A 20,492-nucleotide genomic window follows, 5' to 3' on the forward strand; every position below is an offset into this window, starting at 1 on the left:
GGAGGGCTGGCTGAGCTTTGCATCATCATCAACAGAAAACTCTGTCTGGGTTTAAGTACCTGGCATAGAACTGTGCCTTGTGCAATCATGCTTGCTTGAAGCCCTAAAGCTGTCCTGGTATGAGGGTTGTCAATGACAGCTGCCTTTCTTTGGAAGCAGGTAGAGGAGGACTTGGGGCCTGAAGACCTGCTGGCTGGTGTGCCTGGGCAGTTTATTCACTGGAGCTTAGTCAGAGGCTGCTGTTCATGGCTGTGTGCACACACTCCATCCCCTGACGCCCTCATCTGGTTCTTCTGCTGTCGTCTTAAACCTGTTACTGGGGCACAATGACCTCTGACGGCCTTACAATAAAGGTTGCATTCCTGCTGGCTCTGCCAGCTTCAGATGCTCTGAAAAAAATGTCCAAAAGGTGCTGGAGCCCTGTTTTAGGCTGTGTCCTATTATTGTGTCATGGAATAACCACCGCCGTGTGAATGATCGTGTGGCTGCTGAGTGCCAGAGTAAGACAGCGTTGGGGTGAAAGGGCTGCTGCAGAAGTTGTTCTCCTCAGTTCGTGCTGTGGACCAACCAAACACATTGCCAAACTGTGCCACTGTGTGTTGCGTTTTGAGCTGCTGAAGTTACTTGTGAAGCTATGACAAAAGCTGAACGAATTCTGGGCTAGTGACAGAGCATGAGCACTGGTAAGCAGTTGCTGTCCTTGTCTCAACTGGCTGTACCCTGTTCCTCTGTGTGAGTGCTCCACACCCAGTGCTGTACAACTCATCCTTTTAAACTGTTTGCACTTTGGTAATAAAATGAATGTTGAAACCTGGCACCAAGTGTTAGATGTTGGTGTGAATTAATGCCATGGTGGGGATGGTCCTTGGGACTCAGTGGTACACCTGCTCCTCAGTACAGTGTTGCTAGGCCCTGACTGCTTGCAGGCCTTCTTCCTGCTATTTCTTCCTGAATTGCTCACTGAAAAGCATGTAAACCCAACTGGAGTTCTTGAAGCTGTGTTTGTGAAGCCAGACCAAATGCTTAAGTCTCCTCTAGTCAGAAGAGAGGAGGATCCATGGTTTTTACCCAGCCTTGGTTTTCTCTCTGTTGCAGGCAGGCGCTGCAGCCCTGAGCTGCCTGGGGCAGGGATCACTGGGTGCCAGGAGCCTGTGCAGAGCTGCATGCTCCAGTGCTGTGTTTACTGTTGTACAGGGCTGCGTGGTGCTCATTACACACAGCTCAATTAGCAGTAATCATGGAGCTCTGCCTCTTCACCACTCACAGCTGCTTTACTCTTCCTTCAGCCTGAGCCTCTTAGCAAATGATTTTGATTAGGTACAGAGGCTGCTCTGAAGTTGGTGTCCAACCCTTGCAGAGACATGAATGGAGCTGGTACCATCCTGCTTTGGAGCTCTTCTTTATGTGTTTTATATAGAGCTGCTTTTTTAAACAACAGGTGGGGAAAGAGGCTTGGAGGACTTATTTAATTAATAAACTTACACTGTGTAACAGCCTCTTCCCTTCCTGGGTGGAAGCTACCCTGGTACCAGAGAGGCCAGCGCTGAACAGAGTTGTTCTGTTATGCACCACACAGGAAAGCTGCTTTCACTACAGTGAAGAGACTCTAGCGAGATGCTGGTTGCTGTCTTTGTTAGCTCTTAAATAAACAGACTGTCTGAAGTGTGGTTTAAAGTACTGTTTTATTAAGATATTGGTAAAACTTTAACAGTTTTTTTTTTCCTGTATAAACAGCTTTCATAAATAAAATATGGGTGACTAATACATGGTTATAACTAAACTCATAGGTGAACTGTGGAACAAGATTGCCAATGGGAAGTTAAATGGTTAGCTTGCATTTATTCACTTCATACAGAACATGTTAGTTTGATGAACAAGGTCATACAGAAAGGTCAACAGGAGCACCCAGTGCAGCGACTGCCACCCTGCCTGGCTAGTGACACGAGTACTGGTGCAGCAGCAGAGTGTGCAGGGTGATCTCAGCCAGATTTCCCTGCTCATGTTCCAAGATGTCTTCCAGAGTGAAGGAGAGAAAAAAAAAACCTAACAGAAAGTGATTGTGACAGAGGAGGGCTGTACTAGACCCTACTAGGTGAGGATTATTTTCTTTTTGTTTAGCTTAAATGCTGGCAAGTACAGTGCAAGTGCCTGATCAGCGAGGACTGAGAAAGGAAACACACTGAAGTCAGAGGTTGTGTTAATGCTTTGTTATTGCACATGATACAAGGGTAGAAAGTTTTGTTCCTGGTGCAAAGAGAATATGACTTAAAGAAAGATTGCCCTAAATTACAGGCACAAACAAAGCTGCAGTATCCCCTTGGATGGCTCTGTTTATGTGACCAGTGCCAAGTGAATTGTGCTAAACCAGACCCTAATTCAGACCAATCTTTCTCACTGTGGGTGTGTTGTTTATTTTATTCTTTTTCCTGCAGAACAGGGCCAGGGTGGGGGAGGATTTAGCAAGGAGATAGAGGACCTGAACTACTGCAGCCACATTTCTAACACTGAGCTGGTTATGCCTCATCTGCCCATAGGACAACGCATTTCTCACTGACACACAGTGTTCTGAAAACAGAGCAGTGTTTCTGTGATGATGAACCACTATAAATGTGGTGTACAAAAAGTCTGCTTTGACATTGTCCTGCCGTGTTACAACGCAACCTGAAAATTCCAATGCTGAATGGTGTTAAGCTTGCGAGGACAATTGATGGCACTTCTAGGTAAAGTTATATACATGCGTTTCCACCCACCTTTAGTGCAAATCGAAATGGGTTAACAGCTCCCTGGTCTGGTGCTATGCTGCTCTCTGCAGCGCAGACATTCCTCAGAGTTGCACATTTACAAAGTACACAGGAAACTACCAGCGAGGGGATCGAGCAGCTCCCGCCCCTACTCACAGTGAAGAGCTTACGAGCAAGTTTTGAGCAGCTTCAGACAAACCACCTCAAAACCGACAGAATTTCAAAACAAACCAAAAAAAAGGAAAAAAAAAAAGAGAAAAATGTTTTCACTGCCTACCTCCTAGATCTGCACACACGTAAACTGAAACTGATGCGGGTTGTGTTAATGCGGAACAGGGATACTTCAGCTCTTTATTGGAAAGATTTCGTCATACAAATTTCACCACCACTAAGATACACGAGAAAAATACAAAAAAACCACAGGTCACAGACTGAATTCTCAGTATCAACACTTAATAAATACAATTAGATACCTTTATATTAGCCTAATGGTTTTTACACTTGTCACCAGATAGACAATCCAAGTACGAGATACACAACACTTAGATACCGTTAGAGGGGGATTATTGCTTACGTCAGCAAGCAGCAAATAAGGGCACAGGAGCTGGAACTGAAGAGAACTACTTCCTATTACCAGTGGCATTAAGAGCAAACACTGCATTTCACAAAGCACTGCTTTTTTTGTCTAGTGTGTAGGATCAAGAGCAGCATATATCAGACCAATAACCACTACTTGTAATATCAGAAGAACTTTAAAGGACTTACCTTACAAATGGTTCCTATCTACTCTATAAATATGCATTTAGTGATGACATGAACACTTGCTATCTACACAATGGAGTTTGTTTTTACCTGACCACACTGCAACTACGATGGTAGATTTTTATCTCCTAGCAAGATAAACGGCGTGAGTGGTGGAGTTGTCGTTTATGAGTCCACACCTAAGAAGCTACATCCTTCCCAAACCAGCAGACATGCAGTCCGGTGCTCTTCAACTGCTCCTGCAGACTGGGAAGAAGTTTTACCATCCACAACTGCTTTTCATTCTAAGTTACTCACAGGAAGAATTGCACTTACACCACGTCTCTCTCTCTCTCTCTCCGAAGCACGACAGTCAGCTCTAAGATGGACTTTCAATGCCTCGTTATTACTGCGAATAATTTAAAACAAAGGCACCACAGCGATGCCCTGGAGTTGCATATTTCATCATTTCATGGTTCCTCAAAGATTTCCTCAGTAAATCTGACTCGGAACATATGCTGCAGCTAAAGAGAAGGTTGACAACAGCTAAGGCGTAATAAGATGACAGATAAGAGCCAAATGATCCCGTTAAGATTAACAAAAAGGCTGGGAAAGATCAAAGGAACCCAAAGCCATGCTCCAGCTCCTGGTTACTGCCAACACCTTTTGCTGTTCATCAGATTGCTTTTAAAATAGTGCATCAAAGTGGAAAGTGGCAGGACCCAGGCCTTGCCATCTCGTCACGCAGAACAATCTCCCGACTACTTAATATTAAAATACTCTGCAAATTCTAGCTCAATACTAATACTGGCATTAAACTGCTACTGCTGAAATGATAGGAGTTGTACAAGAAATGCCTATGGAGCCTTGATTCACACTCCTCCAAGTGTCTCGCTGTGATAAAGAATAGTAGCAGGATGTGTCTTTAGTGGAGCTGACAGCAACCCTCTGCTTACTTACGTCCCAATTAACTGCTCCCCTAGGGGTTGAGCAGCACCTCCAGAGAAGGGAAGAGCCAGGGGCTCCTGATCGTTTCCCAGTCTGCTGATGAAAATAAGGGCAACTGACATTCCTCACTTCCCTGCTGAATCCAGGTTTGACCACAACTGTCAGTGAGTTTTACCCTCTCCACCAAACCGCAAGTGCAGCCTCTGCTCATCCCCATCCATGAGGTTTCCATCCATGCTGGGTTGCTCCACAGCCTGGCAGCCATCCCTGCAAAGGCTGGGAAACACCAAACTGTAGCAGAAGCGCTGCCTGTAGACAGTATCCTACTACCCTTCCTGCTGCAACCTCACCTGAAATGATGCCTTTGCCATCTAGAAGTCATTACTGAGACCAAACAGCTCATCAAGTTGCTCATTATCTCTGGAGGCAGTTCTCTGGTTTGCCTGGTTGACTGACAGTGGTATTGTACTGAACATCTCCACAGATTGAGTTCTTTTAAGACCTGAGATGAAGTCACGGTGGAAAGAGGTTGGCTCAAAGCATTAAGCACAATCATCTTCAATTAAAACTAATTGAAAACAGTTTCCTAAACTGACAAAAAGGAGAAGAATGCCACTAAAAGCACCAGAAAGATATCAAATTCCCTACAATGCACCTCTAGCCTCAATGTTTTGTTTAAACTAAAAAAAAAACCAAAAAACAGTTTTCTTCATATCCCACATTTTATGTGACATGAAGGAAAAAAAAAAAAACCCAAACCAAAAACCCAAACCAACCAAAACATAAATGATGAGTCTGTACCTCAACTGGAGTCTGAGAAAAGAGCAGTAGGAGCTCAGTTTGTCCGTTCCTAAGTTACCTGGTAAAACCCTGTATGGCTTTTAGTCATCTACCTGCAAAAGTGATGTAATTTTTTCTAATTCATCTTAATGCTCGCCTGAAATAAAGAGAAAGCAGAACACAACCCCCCCCTTCCCCACCACCACACACCTGGACTTCGACAGAAACTTCCCCCCACTCTACAAAAATGTGGTAGTTCTAACCCAGAATCTCTCTTTATTGCTCCACAGATGTGCCTCAGGCAGGTTCAGCTTTCTGTGTTTCACAGACTGGTCCCTGGCAGGGGTCTGCTCACCTGGCCCAGCTGTCTGGCTCTCGCCGGTGGATGTGGTTAGATACTGGTGTGTGCGGGCGGCCGGGTGGCTGTGGCATTGCGCAGGGTGGCACCACCAGCAAACTTTATTGAGACTGAAACAACTACATTGGTTAATTCCTAGGTCTATGTACACACGCATGGGTGCAGCCTTGCAGGGGACTGGAGCACAGTTCGGAAATGCCCACCTTGGATCGCCTTCGGGTGATGCCAGTTTTACTGGGGGAATATCTACTTTGGGAGTCTGGCAGGGGACACGAGGGGATGGTTACATCTGACAGCATCGATGAAGGTATGACTCTGATATACAATTACTTTGTTTTCGCATCAAAACCACGCTCTGGCTGTAAGCACTACCAGCAGCCAGCCTCTGCCACGGGGAGTGTCTTAGCGACAACCTCCTGCTACTGCGGCCCCGGACAGGTAGGGACAGGCTGGATCCTTCTATATGGGAAGGCTCCTGAGGCAGGAGTGGTGTGGGACACTTTGGTTTGAGCCTGGCTCCTCGTCTCCTCTTCCCATTACAGAGCCGGAAAGGAAAGGGCGCGGCTCGTTTTCCCAGGGAGTTGAACAGTTCATCTTCCAGCTCAAGGGGGACAGGGGATAAAGCCTTCACCCTGTAGATGCTCGGCCCTGCAGCACCCAAACCTTGAGGAGCGTTGTACTCCCTGGACTCACTCTGTCCACAGAGGAATGATGTGGTGCACTCTGCTGATTCGTTCTTCACTGCTAGGCCGCCACTCGAGGCCATGCTCTTTGGTATGCCAGGACTACACGCTGGAACTGGTGGCAGGCATTTGGCACTCTGAGGTGTACTAGTTTCTGTCTTTGTCAGGTCTAGATAGCCTTGATCATCGAACAGGTTAACGCTGGAGCCTATGCTTAAGCTAGTTCTGTCGGTGAAGGAGTCCACTCGTCCCTCATACCCGAGGTCAGCAGGTGCTGAGCACTGGTGCTGGGGCCATGGTCGTTTGCAGTCTCCATGGTTTTCCTTGTCTTCCCCACCGTCTTCTTGCCCACCTTGAAAAGAGTTCTCGGTCCACTCCGACTCCTCGCTGACGCTGACTGGCGCGTTCATGTCCCTGAGAAAGACCACGATGACAGTGATGTTGTCGCTGGAACCGGCATCACGGGCAGATGCCACTAATTTGTGTGCTACCATGCTGCTGTCGCCGTTGTTCTCCTTCAGATGGTCAGCCACCACTTTGACTGCCTCATCGGGGTTGACCGTGTCGTAGAAGCCATCACAAGCTAGAATGAGGTAGTCTTCAGAGCCATCTAGCACAGTGGAGGCAGAGTCTGCATCCCCACAGATGTATGGCTTGTGCTCAGCGTCCCCTGTGGGAAAACAACACACAGACAAGACACACAAGACTGTGGGTTTGCAGCCACCGCATCCAGAAGCCTTTTTATTAACACAGTGTGGAGCCAACGACTCTTAGCCCAAGTTAAAGCAATTATTTGGAAATTATTCCCTCAAACTGTAGAGGAAGACAATAGAAGTTATCGCTCACGGGTCTGTCTTCAGCTGTGCTTCAAATTCTCATCACTAGAAAATGATAGTTTTTAATTAGAAAGAAAAGCAAGTCTGAGAAAGGAGTCAAAGCCGACTCTTACCAATTGCCCTGGAGACTGACAGGCTCCCATTCACCCTCCAGGCTCCAAACCAGACCACACAGCCACCAAGTGCCTCGATCCGCTTCTTCTCATCCTGAGGAGCAAGGCAAGACAGGAGTTGTTTGGACAGTGTGCAGCTCTGCCACCCCACGCCCAGCATCTCAGTAAATATTTGGTGCTTTCACAAACACAGCCTGGCTGAGGCTGCAGCCCCACCACAGAACAGAGGGTTTGCACACAAATCCACACCAACTTCCAAACAAAGCAGGGAAACTGGGACAGCTGCTGCTGCTCCAGGAGACACTGCCAAGGCAATGCTCAGTGTCTGAGCTCTGTCCCACATGGAGCTGATACCTGCCAGCCTCAGTGGTAAACACTGCCTGGGCGTATTTTGACCAGGCCATCCTTACCTCTCGGTCTGGTTTGTGGGGTTTCATCAGTTCCACAGCTTGGCCTCTCCTCACGAGCATAACCTGGGAGTCCCCAAGCCAAGCTACATGCAGCATATTTCCTCGGATGAAAGTCACCACCCCAGTGGTTCCACAACGCAGACTCTGGATAGAGAGGAAAAAACCAAGCCCAGTTTTAAATAGGCAAATAAGAACCATTTCAAAGCATTTTCTTGCTTGAGGACAGAACATGCTGACATTCCACTATGCAGCCTGCTCCCAGGGAGGAACAGGCAGTGCTTTCCTACAGCTATGTTCAGCAGCAGCCCCTCGGAGCCATCCGGATTGAATAAAAGTGATCAATGTTGTGCTGTGACTCCCTTTGCCTCAGAACCAGGTTTCTGCTAGCAATCTGCTGTACTGCTGCTTTAGTTGTGACTTTCCTCTCTGTTGAAAACAGATAATCATCTTGAGGGGAGGTTTATTTGTAAGCATCTTGAGTCCCCTGCACTTAACTCAGCCCTTGCAAAAGTTCAGGAGGCCTAGGAGTCAGCTATTCATTTATTCTTGCTTTCTGGAGCTAAGTAAAATGTACATTGTAGAGATAAGGACAAAAATCCCCACCCCAGGGACTAAACCTAGTTAGCAGCATGTGAACCTAAGAATAGCAGCAGCATCCCTCTAAATGAAGGGGATGTTGTGGGGAGTGGAGGCTGACACCTTCACAGAACATGAAGCAGTCCCACCAGTGAGCCTGGCTCTACAGACTGTTCAGGGACAGCTCCATGCTCACCCCTGGCCTGTGCTCAGCCCAGCACTTGGAGCAGCCCCCCTTGGCAAAGGCAGAATTTACAGATGGATGCTCTCAGGGTCAAGCCCAAGTAACCCAATCACCTCTCTGGCTGCCTTCTGCACAAAGCGCTCATCAGTCACCCGGAAAGCTCTGCACAGTGCTTCTGCTGGGTCATGCTGAAACATCTCCTGATGGACCATGTTCACGTGGAGATGGATGGAGGCGTAGATGGCAGCATCCACTCCCCCATGGCCATCAAACACTGCAAAATAAGCTTGCTCCTCTTGGTCCTGTCAACAGAAACACATGGAGAAAACAACTCAGGAGAAAGCAAAGCAAGGAGCTAATTTGATTGTCTTAAAGCTTCCCAGTTTCAGATTTGTGGTGTCCTCCTTAAATTGCACTTAGAGGCAGAGCCTCCACTGGAAAAACAAACTACTCTTTGCTTATATCAGTGGGAAATTTCCACCTGATCACTGATGAATTCTGGCTGCAAACTGCCAGAGATGTCCTGCAAGGATCACCTGTGCAGCTCCCTCAGTGCTTCTTATGTCCCATTTGTTACAATTCAGTCACTCAGCTCAAATAGAAAGTGCTACACTCGTCAAATCGTGCAGGGGTTTTGTGGCTGCAAAACCCACAGAGAGAGGAGAACATCCAATGCACTTTGTGTGAAGTCTACATCAAGACTGGCATCCACTAGGGATAAAATGCCAGTACAGTTAAAGTGTGAAGCCAGCCCTGCCTCTGCTTTCATTCCTCTTATTTTGGGGGTTTTAATCTAATCCATATCACCATCGTTACCTGATTGCTTGAAAACCTACATGTAGTCTCCTATCAGATAATTGTGATTACATTCACAAATCAAATACAGCAAAATCACTCTGCCCGTCAGCTTTCTCAGCTTCCCCTTATCTGTTCCTACAGAGAAACAATGGTGAGCCAGGAGACAGCAGCTCCTGTGCCTGTTCACACACAGAAGACACCAACCCAGTGTCAGCGCCGATTCAACCTTGACAGCCAGCTCAGCACTGGAATATTTGTATCTTGTCAGCTGTAAGTCATGGGCTTCAGCACAAACTGGAATAAGAAAGCTGACAATTGACAGGCAAAGGAAACATTTGCCTCTGTTTGCATTAATATCATTTAAAGGCAAGAATGTGGATGGGCCAGAAGATGGTTATTAAAGTGACAGGATGCAGTGCAGAGTCAATTATGCAGCAATGTAATATAAAAGTAAACTTTTTGCCACTTTTCTCCTACTTGCCATTCTTCAGGGTCCAGTTCTATTTCTGAAGGGAGAGCAAGCATGGGTGTTTGACTGATGGCCATGTAAAGAAATGAATGGAGGGAAGTCTGGCCCCAGGTCCAAACTACCCCTATGGCTGGATTCTGGTCTGAACTGCACCCCATTCTCCTGTTAGTTTTGTGGTTTGGGTGGAGTTTTTTAAACTTTCTTTCCTTATTCTTGCTTTCAGGTTCTTCCTCCCAAGAGAAAGGGCTGAAAAGCAGTACAGACCCACCCCTCTAGACAACCTGCCTCAGAGATGAACTATAAGGTGAACCCCTTTCTATAGAACCCCTTTCTATGGGCAAGCCTGGGCATCTTCAGCCAGAGAGGCTCCTGCCTTGATTGATCACAGGGTTCCACAAGGCATCAGCTGCCACGTGCAAAAGCAGGGCTGTGTCCTGCACGGTGGCAGGTCAGCCCTTCAGCCATGGCATGAATGGCTACACCAGGATGGGCCAGACACAAACTTTGTTTAGTTAGGTCATATTTCACCAGAAGTCTGTGCAAATTGCTCTTTCACTCTCTATATCCCATGTAGAAACTGCAAGACCTACTGCTGCTGTGGTTACAGAACATCAACTCCGCTAACTTAGGACCAGGTTTGCCTTTTGACTGCCAGTCCTCCTCAGGTCCCTCACAGGCATGGCTTTTGTTTTCACGGTGGCAGACTGCCTAGTTTCCCCAAGAATGGGAACTGTCCTTAGCATATGTAGCCATCTTCCACGTGACCTCAGTTTACCTCAAGGTTGAAGAGCATGTTGAAGTCTGGGATGCAGACGTGCTTGTCTTCCATCTTGCGGCGCATGTTCTTGATGGCGTGGATGGAGGTCTCGTAGTAGCGGTGAGGCTTCGGCTGGAGTGGAAAATCTTTCACCCAGTTGCTGCAGATCTCATGCAGCTTGCTGAAAACCAAGCGGGCTAACTTCACTGTCTCGATCTCTGGGGAAGGCAAAAACCACAAATGAAAGGCTAAGAGTGTTATTATTTTTTTCTTGCATACATTAAAAAGATGAAACAAAACCACTTTAGCCAAGCAGCTGAAATGGATGTCAGTGGGGAAATTCTGGGCTCTGATGCATAAAAAGTGGAAGTGAAATTCACCATAATCAGCATTCATCAGTAAGCAGCTCATTGTTTGTTTGTCTTTTTAACTTAAACATTCCTCCTGCCTTTGGGGAACTCATTTGCAGCATCAGAAATAAAATGAACAGCCAGTACATTTCCCTCAGCATTTGATCTCCTGTGTGGCTCTGCACAGGGTCGTACAGCTGTGCCATGGTGGCTCTGGAAGGGGCTTTGTCATGGCATAGAGCACCACATTCCAAAGCCTCAATCCGTTCCAGGGATGCACTGGGTTTAGACAAACCCTCGCTGCAGAACTGAGGCCACACAGTGGTAAATGATCTACAGAAATTAGCAGCATTCATGGAATGGTTTGGGCTGGAAGGGACCTTAAAGATCGCCATGGCCAGGGACACCTTCCACTAGCCCAGGTTGCTCAAGGCCTCATCCAGCCTTGCCTTGAACACCTCCAGGGAGGGGAGCTTCCTGTGCAACCTGTTCCAGTGTCTCACCACCCTCACTGGAAAGAACTTTTTCCTAATCTCCAGTCTACAGCTCCCCTCCTCAAGCTTCAATCCATTCCCTCTTGCCCTCCCACTGCAAGCCTTGACTGGCTTTCTTGTAGGCCCCATTCCTTCAAGACAATCTCAGGGTGCAACCATTCAGTAGTGCACCCACTGAGGTACCGCCTTTGTTTCCTAACATTATTTGCAGATTCCTGACTAGATGGTGTGTCAAAGGCATCTGCATGAGCAAATGAGAAATCCACAACGGTCTTAAATTTAAGAAAAGGCTGAACTGTCACTCCTGAGGAACAGGGATTTGAAAATGTGAAAACTCGGGCACTTGACAATTGTTCTGAAATTCAGGGAAGGAAAACTGGAAGTAAGCATCAGAGCTGAACACATCAAAGTCCCTTTGTTCATAATCATTCACCAAAGCCAGAGATCTTCAAAGCTAAACAGCAGCAATCCATGAGTGTCAATCATTCCTGCAGGAGGAATGGCTCAGATGCAGGGAGAAGAGGGGAGAGTTACAGCATCTCCCAGCTCATGGAATTTCTGTGAAGGACCTAGAAGCAGGATTTACTAATTTCTGTACTCAGTCTACACAAGATGTTGCCTATAGCAATCAGGGGGGGCAAATCCTATATCAATCTTTAGGAGCAAGATATATTCCCAGCTCTGCTGATTATGAGTTGGTTCAAGCTTGATCTGCAAGAGCAGCCATTAAGATGGAAATCAGGTAGATATGTAATCAAAAGGAGTCTTAGCTTGCTGACCACACAGCTTTAAAAACAAGTGGTGGAAATCAAATAACTGTGTCATCCCAACTCTGCCATGTAACACAACCCCTGTACTGCTCTCACTGGTGCCACCAGAAATCTCTTTGCTGGGTAACATATTTGAAGAGGCAACACAGTTTACAGCCTGACATGTCCCAAATGATATTTTCTAGAGGTGAACCCCACAGAGCTGCTCTTCCATGTCTTTCCACTGGGCATACAAGAAGGGAAATGGCATCATTTCAGTGTCACCTGGCTGTTAACACTTCAGAGCATCCCCTCTGAAGGGGGAAGGGAGAAAACCCATTGGCTAAGCTGAGACACAAAACACCCTTCCCCAACAGGGAGCAGGGGTAGTGTCAGCATCAACAATAATTGCTCTTGAGGTTAAAAGAGGAGAAAGGCCCACAACAGTTAAACCACCCCCTCACAGCTGTAAATTACTCATCAATTGTTAATGTTGCAGCGCTGAGCCAGAGCTGACTCAGCTGTCACTGCGGTTGTGTCACGGAGAATTTAATTTCCCTCCTGCTGCTCCAAAGTTCCCAGCACTGGAAGTGGAGCTTAGCTGTACCACAGCTAGTGGGAAATCCAGCTTGGGCGTTACTGTTCCTAAAGACTTCTCTTAGGGCAAAATCAGGCTAGAAAGAAAAGCAGTTCTCAGATTCTGCTTTTAGTACCTACATTTTAAGACCTTTCTTGAAAGTGTAGAGAGTGTGACAATAGGGATCAGTACCCAGGTTGCAGATATGTCATCAAGCTAATGACCAAGGTTTTTCCTAATCTAAGAACTCCAGTTTCCAACTAATCAATGACCTCTTTGTGTCTCCTACTACCTGGAAAGACTGAGTAACGGGACTTTGTGTTTTACTTGGGGAAGTCTGCTGGATGTTTTAGATGCCTCCACCATGTAAAGTCTCCAACTATCCAGCCTCCTTTGGTGGTTCCTTAGTATTGATATCTGGAAACTAAGCATTCTTAACCTTTAAAAGGAAACCAAATGTCTGTCAGTTCTCACAAAAGCTCTCTGGCCCCTTTCCAGTGCAACTGGAGGAACAGAATCAGTCATGGCTTGTGGCTCTTAGATTCTGCCTGTCATGTCCAAAGACATAGGATCAAGAATATAACAGGGCCCTGTTCTTGCATTCCTCGTTTCTGGACTCAAATCGTTTTTCCTTGTTTTAAGGTTATCATTCTTCTTTCATGAAGCTTCTAATTTCCTTTCCACCAGCACACCAGTAACTGCTTTTACCACTCCTAAGTACACAATATTATTTGTCACACTGCAATTTTCAGTGTGAAATGTGCCACTAAGGAAATCTGGAATAATTTTTCTTTTCTTCTAGCAAATTCAAACTTGAGGCATATCAGGTAAATGTCTCTTTGTATTATACAGAGAAAAAAAAATAATATCTTTCTGGGTTCATAAAAAAGGAGACACAGATTTATCAAAACCATAGATATCAAAAGCAGGCAGCTAAATTCAGCTTGGTTTCACATTCTGCAGCAGCCTGAGCATCATGAGGATAAACAGTGAACTCTGAGCACAAAGCTTCAGGATGTAGAAATCCCATTTTCTTCACCTGATACAGTTCCCTTAGTTTTCTTTCAAAGCATGAAAGTCTCCCTCTATGGTACCATTAGGGCATTCATGAGTCACAGCTCTCTTCTGACTAACCATCCCAGGTTTATCAAAGGACTCCTACTAAGAAAGTTAGAGGGGAGCTGCTGACCTTTTGCAATGAAATCTCCTCCAGTCCTGCATGAATTTTGTTGTGATTTTCTTAGCCAAACATTTGGAGCTAATGCTCCAAATGCTATCATTTATGGTATACTGCTGGAAATTGCAGTATTCATATGAAACCATTGCTTTAGTAAGGTCCAGAAGATGTTCTCTTTCTTCCTCTCCCCCTTTAAATTTATATTTTAACACTTGACGTTGCATCTCTAGAGATATTTTCCTTTCGATACCTTCATTATGAGAGTTCACCTCAACACACTGCATCTGGAGTTGTATTTTTAGTGCCTGCTATACCCTGCACACTTACCAATCTATGTTTGTCTCTGTCTGTTATAGATTTAGATTTATTTAAATAGCAGTGAGGGGTTTGTAGTGGGGTTTTTTGGTTGGTTTGTGGGGTTTTTTTTGTTGGGTTTTTTTTTTTTTTTTAGTTTCCTTTCATTGTTGAACTCTTCAGATATTCTGTGTGGAGGCTTAGTCAACATTTCCTTGGAGACTGTCAAATATTTATGCAAGTCTCAGAGATCTCAATTTGAATTAATGAAGGCTGCTCAGCCAGAACAATGACAAATCTATTCCATTTACCTGCTCAGCAGGAGGAGGCAGCAATACCTACAGAAAGGGGACCCATAGCATGTTCTTCTGTTTCTCAGGTTTCCAAAAGTCTCTGAGAAGAAACACAGCAGAACCTTCCCTCTTGAAGAGCCAGATTTATATATCCTACTTATCCCCAGAATCATTTACTTACCTTTTTTTAATCAAAAAAGGAAGGAATGGCCAAAAAAAGGGAATAGACTGCGTTTTCAAGATGAAATGACAGAATTCTTCTCAACACATGTCAAAACCACTCTTCTTTATTGTAATCAGCACCCCAGGAATGTATTCAGGGTATTTAGGTCAGCAGAATCCTGAAATGATTTAGGGTGCATGGCTTTGGGCTGGGTGCTGCAAAACTCTTGTTAGCCAATACAGAGAAACAGAGAAAGGAAACTGTCCTTTTAAGTTTAAAATGTTTTTATACCATCCTTTGCTAAAACTATGTTAAAATCAAAGCCATAGTAAAAACTGTACTGACTGAAATAATTCAGAATTAAATTCACTCCTCCCACATATATTTGACTTTGCCTTGAGGATGAAGGAGGATAACTGGCACTTGCTAGCAAGCAGCAGGACCACATAGTCTATGTGCTTATAAAGAAATTCAGAGCCACCAGATACAGTCTAATGAAGGTGCACTTAAAGGAAAGGAGTGATTTCCACCTGGCCTTAAAGAGCAAAAATTTGAGGAAGTACAAGAACCAGTGAAAGACATTTAAAAATAGAAAAAGAATTCAACAGTGAAAGTTGAAACCAGACAAGATTCAAAGGTGGGAAAGCTCTGACTAAGAAATTAGCCACTAGCTCTATCAGGAGTGGTGGTGGTGTTGAATTCTTCATTCATTTTTTACATCAACATGGGAAATTCCTTTAGAATGAATCCAGCCCAACTTTGCTTAGTTAGCTGGCAGAAGGAACTAATTTGAGGAATATCTAGTACCATTCAAGTGGTCACACTAGATGGATCACTAGGTTAATGCTGATCTTAAAAATCTAGGCATTATCTGCAGAGTGTTCCAGTATAAATGAAAGATCCACACTGTGTAAAGCTCTGCATCACCACATGCAGATGTACTTACGAATGATCCCATCTGCATTGTCCACATGCTTTGGTAAGTAGAGTGCTGAAAGATCACTCTGAAGGACTTCATCTGAAGTTGCTCTAGCTAAAGCAGCAGCCAAAAACGAAGGGCAGTTACTGGAAAAGAAAAAAACCACAAACACAAGAAGATGTTTGAATCAGATTTAGCAAGGTAACTTGCAGCCAGGGAGGTATATAACTACTTTTCTACAAAGAAAACCAGGAATTTGAACCAGGATTGGTAAAACTTCCCATTCTTCTTTGCTGGACAGCACCATAACCCTGCACAGCAAGACCCCAAACTCACCACAAAGATAACTCTGTTTCACTCTTACTTTCCCTAAGTTTTAATGTTCCATTTCATAACATCTATTTAAATGCTTTTCACATCCAGAGCTGAAGCCCCATGCAGAGGCTGCCATGCAGCCCTTGCCCAGCATTTTCTACCTGTGCATTATGCTCTTGTATCTTAAGCTCATTCTGTCCAGGTTCTCCTATGAATTCGAATCAGGATTCCAAAGGATAAGAGGAGTCCTCAGACTTCAAAGTGTCCAAAACCTCACCAAGGGACTGAAAGTTAAGGCAAACCTATAGGAGGTGTGAAGTTGATGTGCTAAGGTGGAAAAGCTCCCTCATGAATGATCTCTATCAAGAATGAAGTGGCTTTAACTCAAACTTAATTAAGCCTCATATCTCCCAAGGTTAATTAATCTATGGCAAACCAAGGCCACTTAATGCACATTTTCTCATTCAAGAGGAGTTTAATACCTCTTAATTTATGCATGACTTTGTATTTCCCATTGGTCTACCTTAACTTCTCCAGGTGTATCTCGCTGACACAGCCTGAAACTTTTGGTTTCCACAGCTATCATCAGGAGTAAAAATGTCCTCCCTGAAATGTGTCTACCACTGCAGGAGTGTGCAGAGGCAGAGGAGGTCATTTCAGTCTCAGGAACTGCCCATCAACAACATAATCCTGCAGCAGCTAGTGCAGGGAAAAGGCAATGAGCCCATACACTTCCTTAACCTATTTCCTCTGCTTAAACCCAGTAAGCTTGTTCACATGCTTTTGGCCTGGCTGGAGAGGAGACATTAGCCTAGAAGCATCAATCCAACCCGATTCAGAGCAGGGAAACTTCTAGACACCAAGCCAGACTCATCAGGCTTCGTCCTGGAGCCTGAGAAGCACATGGCAACCATCACTTGCCCATCACATTTGGTTCACTGCCCAGGAAAGCCAACTGCCATCCGAGACTGTCCCACATGTCATGGCTTCAGCAATGAAACCTGAATTCCAGAAAAAAATAACAAACAAACCCCCACCCAAACCCCAGGTTTGGTACATTTGGGGGTTTTTGAAAAGCCATTTTCCCCTCAAGTTTTGCAGATTCTTGCTACCAAATGCTGCTACAAAGAGCGAGATTGCGTAACAGACAAAGTACACAAAAGAAGTCTTCTGACCCTCATTATTTACTACTGAACAGATCTATAGATTATTTAAACTTCAGATTAGCAACAAACAGGGATACACTGCCAGGAGGCAAGCTCTGCCCCTCGGAGTTATGCAGAGGGCTGCTCGCAGGGCACCATCAGTAAGAGCATTTCCTAGAGCTAGCAGCTGAGCATTCCGCTCACGCAGCACCTCGGGCCTCAGCCAGTCAGGCGCTAATGAAGCTTGACTGCTGGAGGAAATCAGCTGTCCTAGGGCTGCCTCTTCCCCGCACAACACAGCCACTCTGATCCTATTTACATACAGCACTGCCCGGTGCTGAGAGCAATCAACACCAGGAAAAGGCACCGGGACCTCCCTTTGCTTCTGGTGTGTGTAGAAGCTGATTCTCTGCCTCGTCTTGTCCACCTTTATTTAGCTCACAAAGAGCAGGTTTCTCTATTCTTAGCTCCAGTACTCCAGAGCTGCTTACTGTTCCTGCTACATGCATTACAACACATTACAACAAAAGCGAGCGATGATGATGCCTGGGACAGAATAATGATGCCAGCAGTTAGAAACACAGAGAAAAAAAATGCAGGGAAAGATTAAAGTTTAGCCTAAATAACTCACAGCAGAAGAACCCATGCTGAAAGCATTTATAAACAGCAGGCAGACAGAGCTCACTTTGGGCACGGCTGTAATAGGCTGTGCTGGCACCTGCAGGAATCTCAGCCTGTCTCCCAGTCCAAGGCTCACCCTCACCAGCTCTGTGATGAAACTCCTTAGGAAAACCAAGCTTGGTTTGTGTCACTTATAAACAACCCCTCGGAAACATCCACTGATGGGCAGAGAGGGAACCTGGTTAAGAGCTGAGGCAACAACAGTTGCTAAAATAAGATTCAAAACCTAAACAGAAGAGAAAAAAATACCCCTGACCCAAGGAACCTCTGCTCTGCCTGGGCTTGGGAGGTGGGAAGGCCACATCTACGAAGACTCAGAGCCATGAACATTCATGCCTGAAATGTCAGATGTTATTTTAACCGTAGTGACAGGTGACAAGGTGGAAAGGTGCATGGACAGTGTATGCAGCTGGCCAGAGTGTTTCCCCAGTCAGCTTCAAATACTGTTCCCATGTCCCCACAGCCAGCACCAGCAGTTTCACACCAGAGCTCTTTATCCAGCCAAAGAGTGCATTTCCATTACAATACTAAACCTACACATAAAAAAAAAAAAAAGCTGCTAAAGATGTTATTAGATAAATTAAAGGATTTTAAGTACATCCTTCCTGATTCCCTGGCAGCGTGGGTGTGTTTAGAACACCCACAGTTGCGTTGCAGCAATCCTGGAATAACTCTGCTAAGGTAATAAATCAAGTCTAAAAGTGGGCTGTTTCCATCCATTAAGTTGGAGAAAAACAGTCTGAAGTGGGTTTAACTCAGCCCACGTATTATTGTGTTACCAGCTTAGCACACAACTCTGCTCCTTCCTGATAGCATTAAAGTGGCAAAGACTTTCCAAAGGTTTTCTCTGAGCTATTCCTCTATGCTCTAAATCTAATAGAAGGTCTCCTACTAAAAAAAGCCACGGCAAATTTAAAATTCTTATTGCATGGAAGTTCACCGCTGGGGGTTGAGTGACTTATCACTTCTGATGGAAAAGGTAGAGAAAATAAAGCAGCTGAAAGCTTTTCCTTCTATGTCTGGCCACTCTTTGTCCTAATAATAACAGCTGCCTGCCAAAGAATTAATTGCCCTTGACGTTTGTTCATCACAAAGCTTCTTATGTAGCCATTACCGGACTACGCCATGTAAGCAGGGGAGTGACCAGATGCAGACAGATGAGTTCCTCTTCCTGATTAGCACAACTCAGCATTTACTTCTCTTACTTGGCTCCTGAGAGGGGCTTTAGTTGAATTACTTCTCCCCTTCAAGGAACAGCAGACTTCACTGCAGGTTTTTCACTTCTAAAATAGATTAGATGTTGAAGCCAAACTGCTATCAGGACACTTCATTACTGTTACACCGAGACAAATGACAAATCAGGTCTAGGATCTTTGGTTTTATCACCAAAGCAAACATTCAGGTGAGCAGCTACAGCATCCCACAAACCACCAAAGGTCCACACTGCAATAAGCAGACTCTGCCACACTGGATCTCCCCTGTACCCACATCTTCTTAGCAAAACAAGTAGCAGCAAACAGGATCCATGGGGACACAGGAGGTGCATTGTGTCCTGCTGCTGGTGTAACTAAGGATTACCTGGTAGCTGCTGAAAATAAATTCTTCTGCTGCATTTTAGATGGTCAAATGTTTTTAGTCATTAAGATATGACAAACTGCAACTGGGAGGGCACAATCTTGTTTGGCAGAGAGCTGAGAACTAGAATGCCTATGTCTATTCATAGCCATGCTGACCTTGGACAAGTCACTTCACCACTCAGACCTTCGATTCCTCATCTGCAAACAAGGGATGGTAATGTCTTTTCCTCAGGGAGAGGAGGAAAAGAGAGAAGGCTGCAGTGTTCAGTGTTCATAAAACACTCTGAGACTTCCAGATAAGAGCACAGCTGAAGGGAAAAATATCAAGATGATAGTGGGAGTTATTTTCAATGTATACAAGATTGATGGAGCTTTCATACTTTCTTCTTGCTTCATATTCTCTGTTCTCATATGGTGCCACGAGTGGAACACACAGGCAATCGAGTGCTCTAGACAGGCAAGTTTAATCTGATGCAGGCAGCTAACTGAGGGTCATAAACAACTGCATGACAAACACATTATAGAAAACCTGATGCATCTCAAAAGGGGGAAACCAGGAAAGAAAGACATCAAGTTCTTAACACTTGGTGATGCTGCTGTTCCTGGAGCATTAGCACTGCTGATGGAAAAATGATGCTACAGGCACATTGCTGCCTGAACCAAAACACACAGCCCAGCGCCACCAGTGCTGGAAACGCTCAGCACTGTCACGCTCTGGCCTGACTGCTGAGGCATCACTAACCCAAACAAAGCAGGAAGCATGGATCGAAACGTCCTGGTGCCTCTCAAAGGCCAAAATGGTCAGTAAATCACAAACCAGCCAGTGTTCCTATTACCTCAGGAATCCCCTGACTCTACAGAACAGTGATTGTTTTCATTAGAATGAAAGATGATTTAAATAGCAATGCTATTCAAGCTGCTGAAACACCGACCAAATCCACGGGCAAACAGTGTAAAGCATCGTGTATGGTTTCACACAGCAGTCTGAGTCCAAGAACATGACCTGAAAAGAGCCAAGTACAGCACATTCCCATAAGGCCCATAATTTACTGTGTAAGTAAAAGACATGGTGGGGATGACAAGCTAACTGCAGCCTTTCCAGAAGGGATGCAGTTTGGTAAACACTCCTGTGTCAATGTGGCCTGTTGCAACTGCTTGTTAGAAAACAAGTTTTGCAAGACTCAGTTTAAGAAAACCTCATCTGTCCCCAGCCTGTATTTACAAAACACTCTAAAGTCTCATGAGACTTCTTCCAGATGGAATTTCTGATGCACCCTGTAAGCTCTTTGAAGAAGCCTTTAAAGGCTTTATTACTGCAAGTCTCCATGCTGTGAAGTGCAGCAGTAATGAGCAGAGAAATTATT

At 45.1% G+C, this 20,492-nt stretch overlaps 1 protein-coding gene across 1 annotated transcript in view; it reads right to left on the minus strand.

The window, feature by feature from the left end:
- Positions 1-5,851: 5,851 nt before the first annotated feature.
- PPM1E (protein phosphatase, Mg2+/Mn2+ dependent 1E) overlaps positions 5,852-20,492 on the minus strand; it is a 63,306-nt gene continuing 48,665 nt past the window's right edge. Inside the window, exons 2-7 of the mRNA XM_054394376.1 lie at positions 15,438-15,556; positions 10,413-10,612; positions 8,484-8,672; positions 7,611-7,754; positions 7,201-7,294; positions 5,852-6,921 (exon numbers count right to left, since the gene is read on the minus strand). Of these exons, the coding sequence (XP_054250351.1) occupies positions 5,852-6,921; positions 7,201-7,294; positions 7,611-7,754; positions 8,484-8,672; positions 10,413-10,612; positions 15,438-15,556 (1,816 nt within the window). The remainder of the gene's footprint in view (positions 6,922-7,200; positions 7,295-7,610; positions 7,755-8,483; positions 8,673-10,412; positions 10,613-15,437; positions 15,557-20,492) is intronic.

The sequence above is a fragment of the Indicator indicator genome, chromosome 30, assembly GCF_027791375.1.
Source record: "Indicator indicator isolate 239-I01 chromosome 30, UM_Iind_1.1, whole genome shotgun sequence".
NCBI lineage: Eukaryota > Metazoa > Chordata > Aves > Piciformes > Indicatoridae > Indicator > Indicator indicator.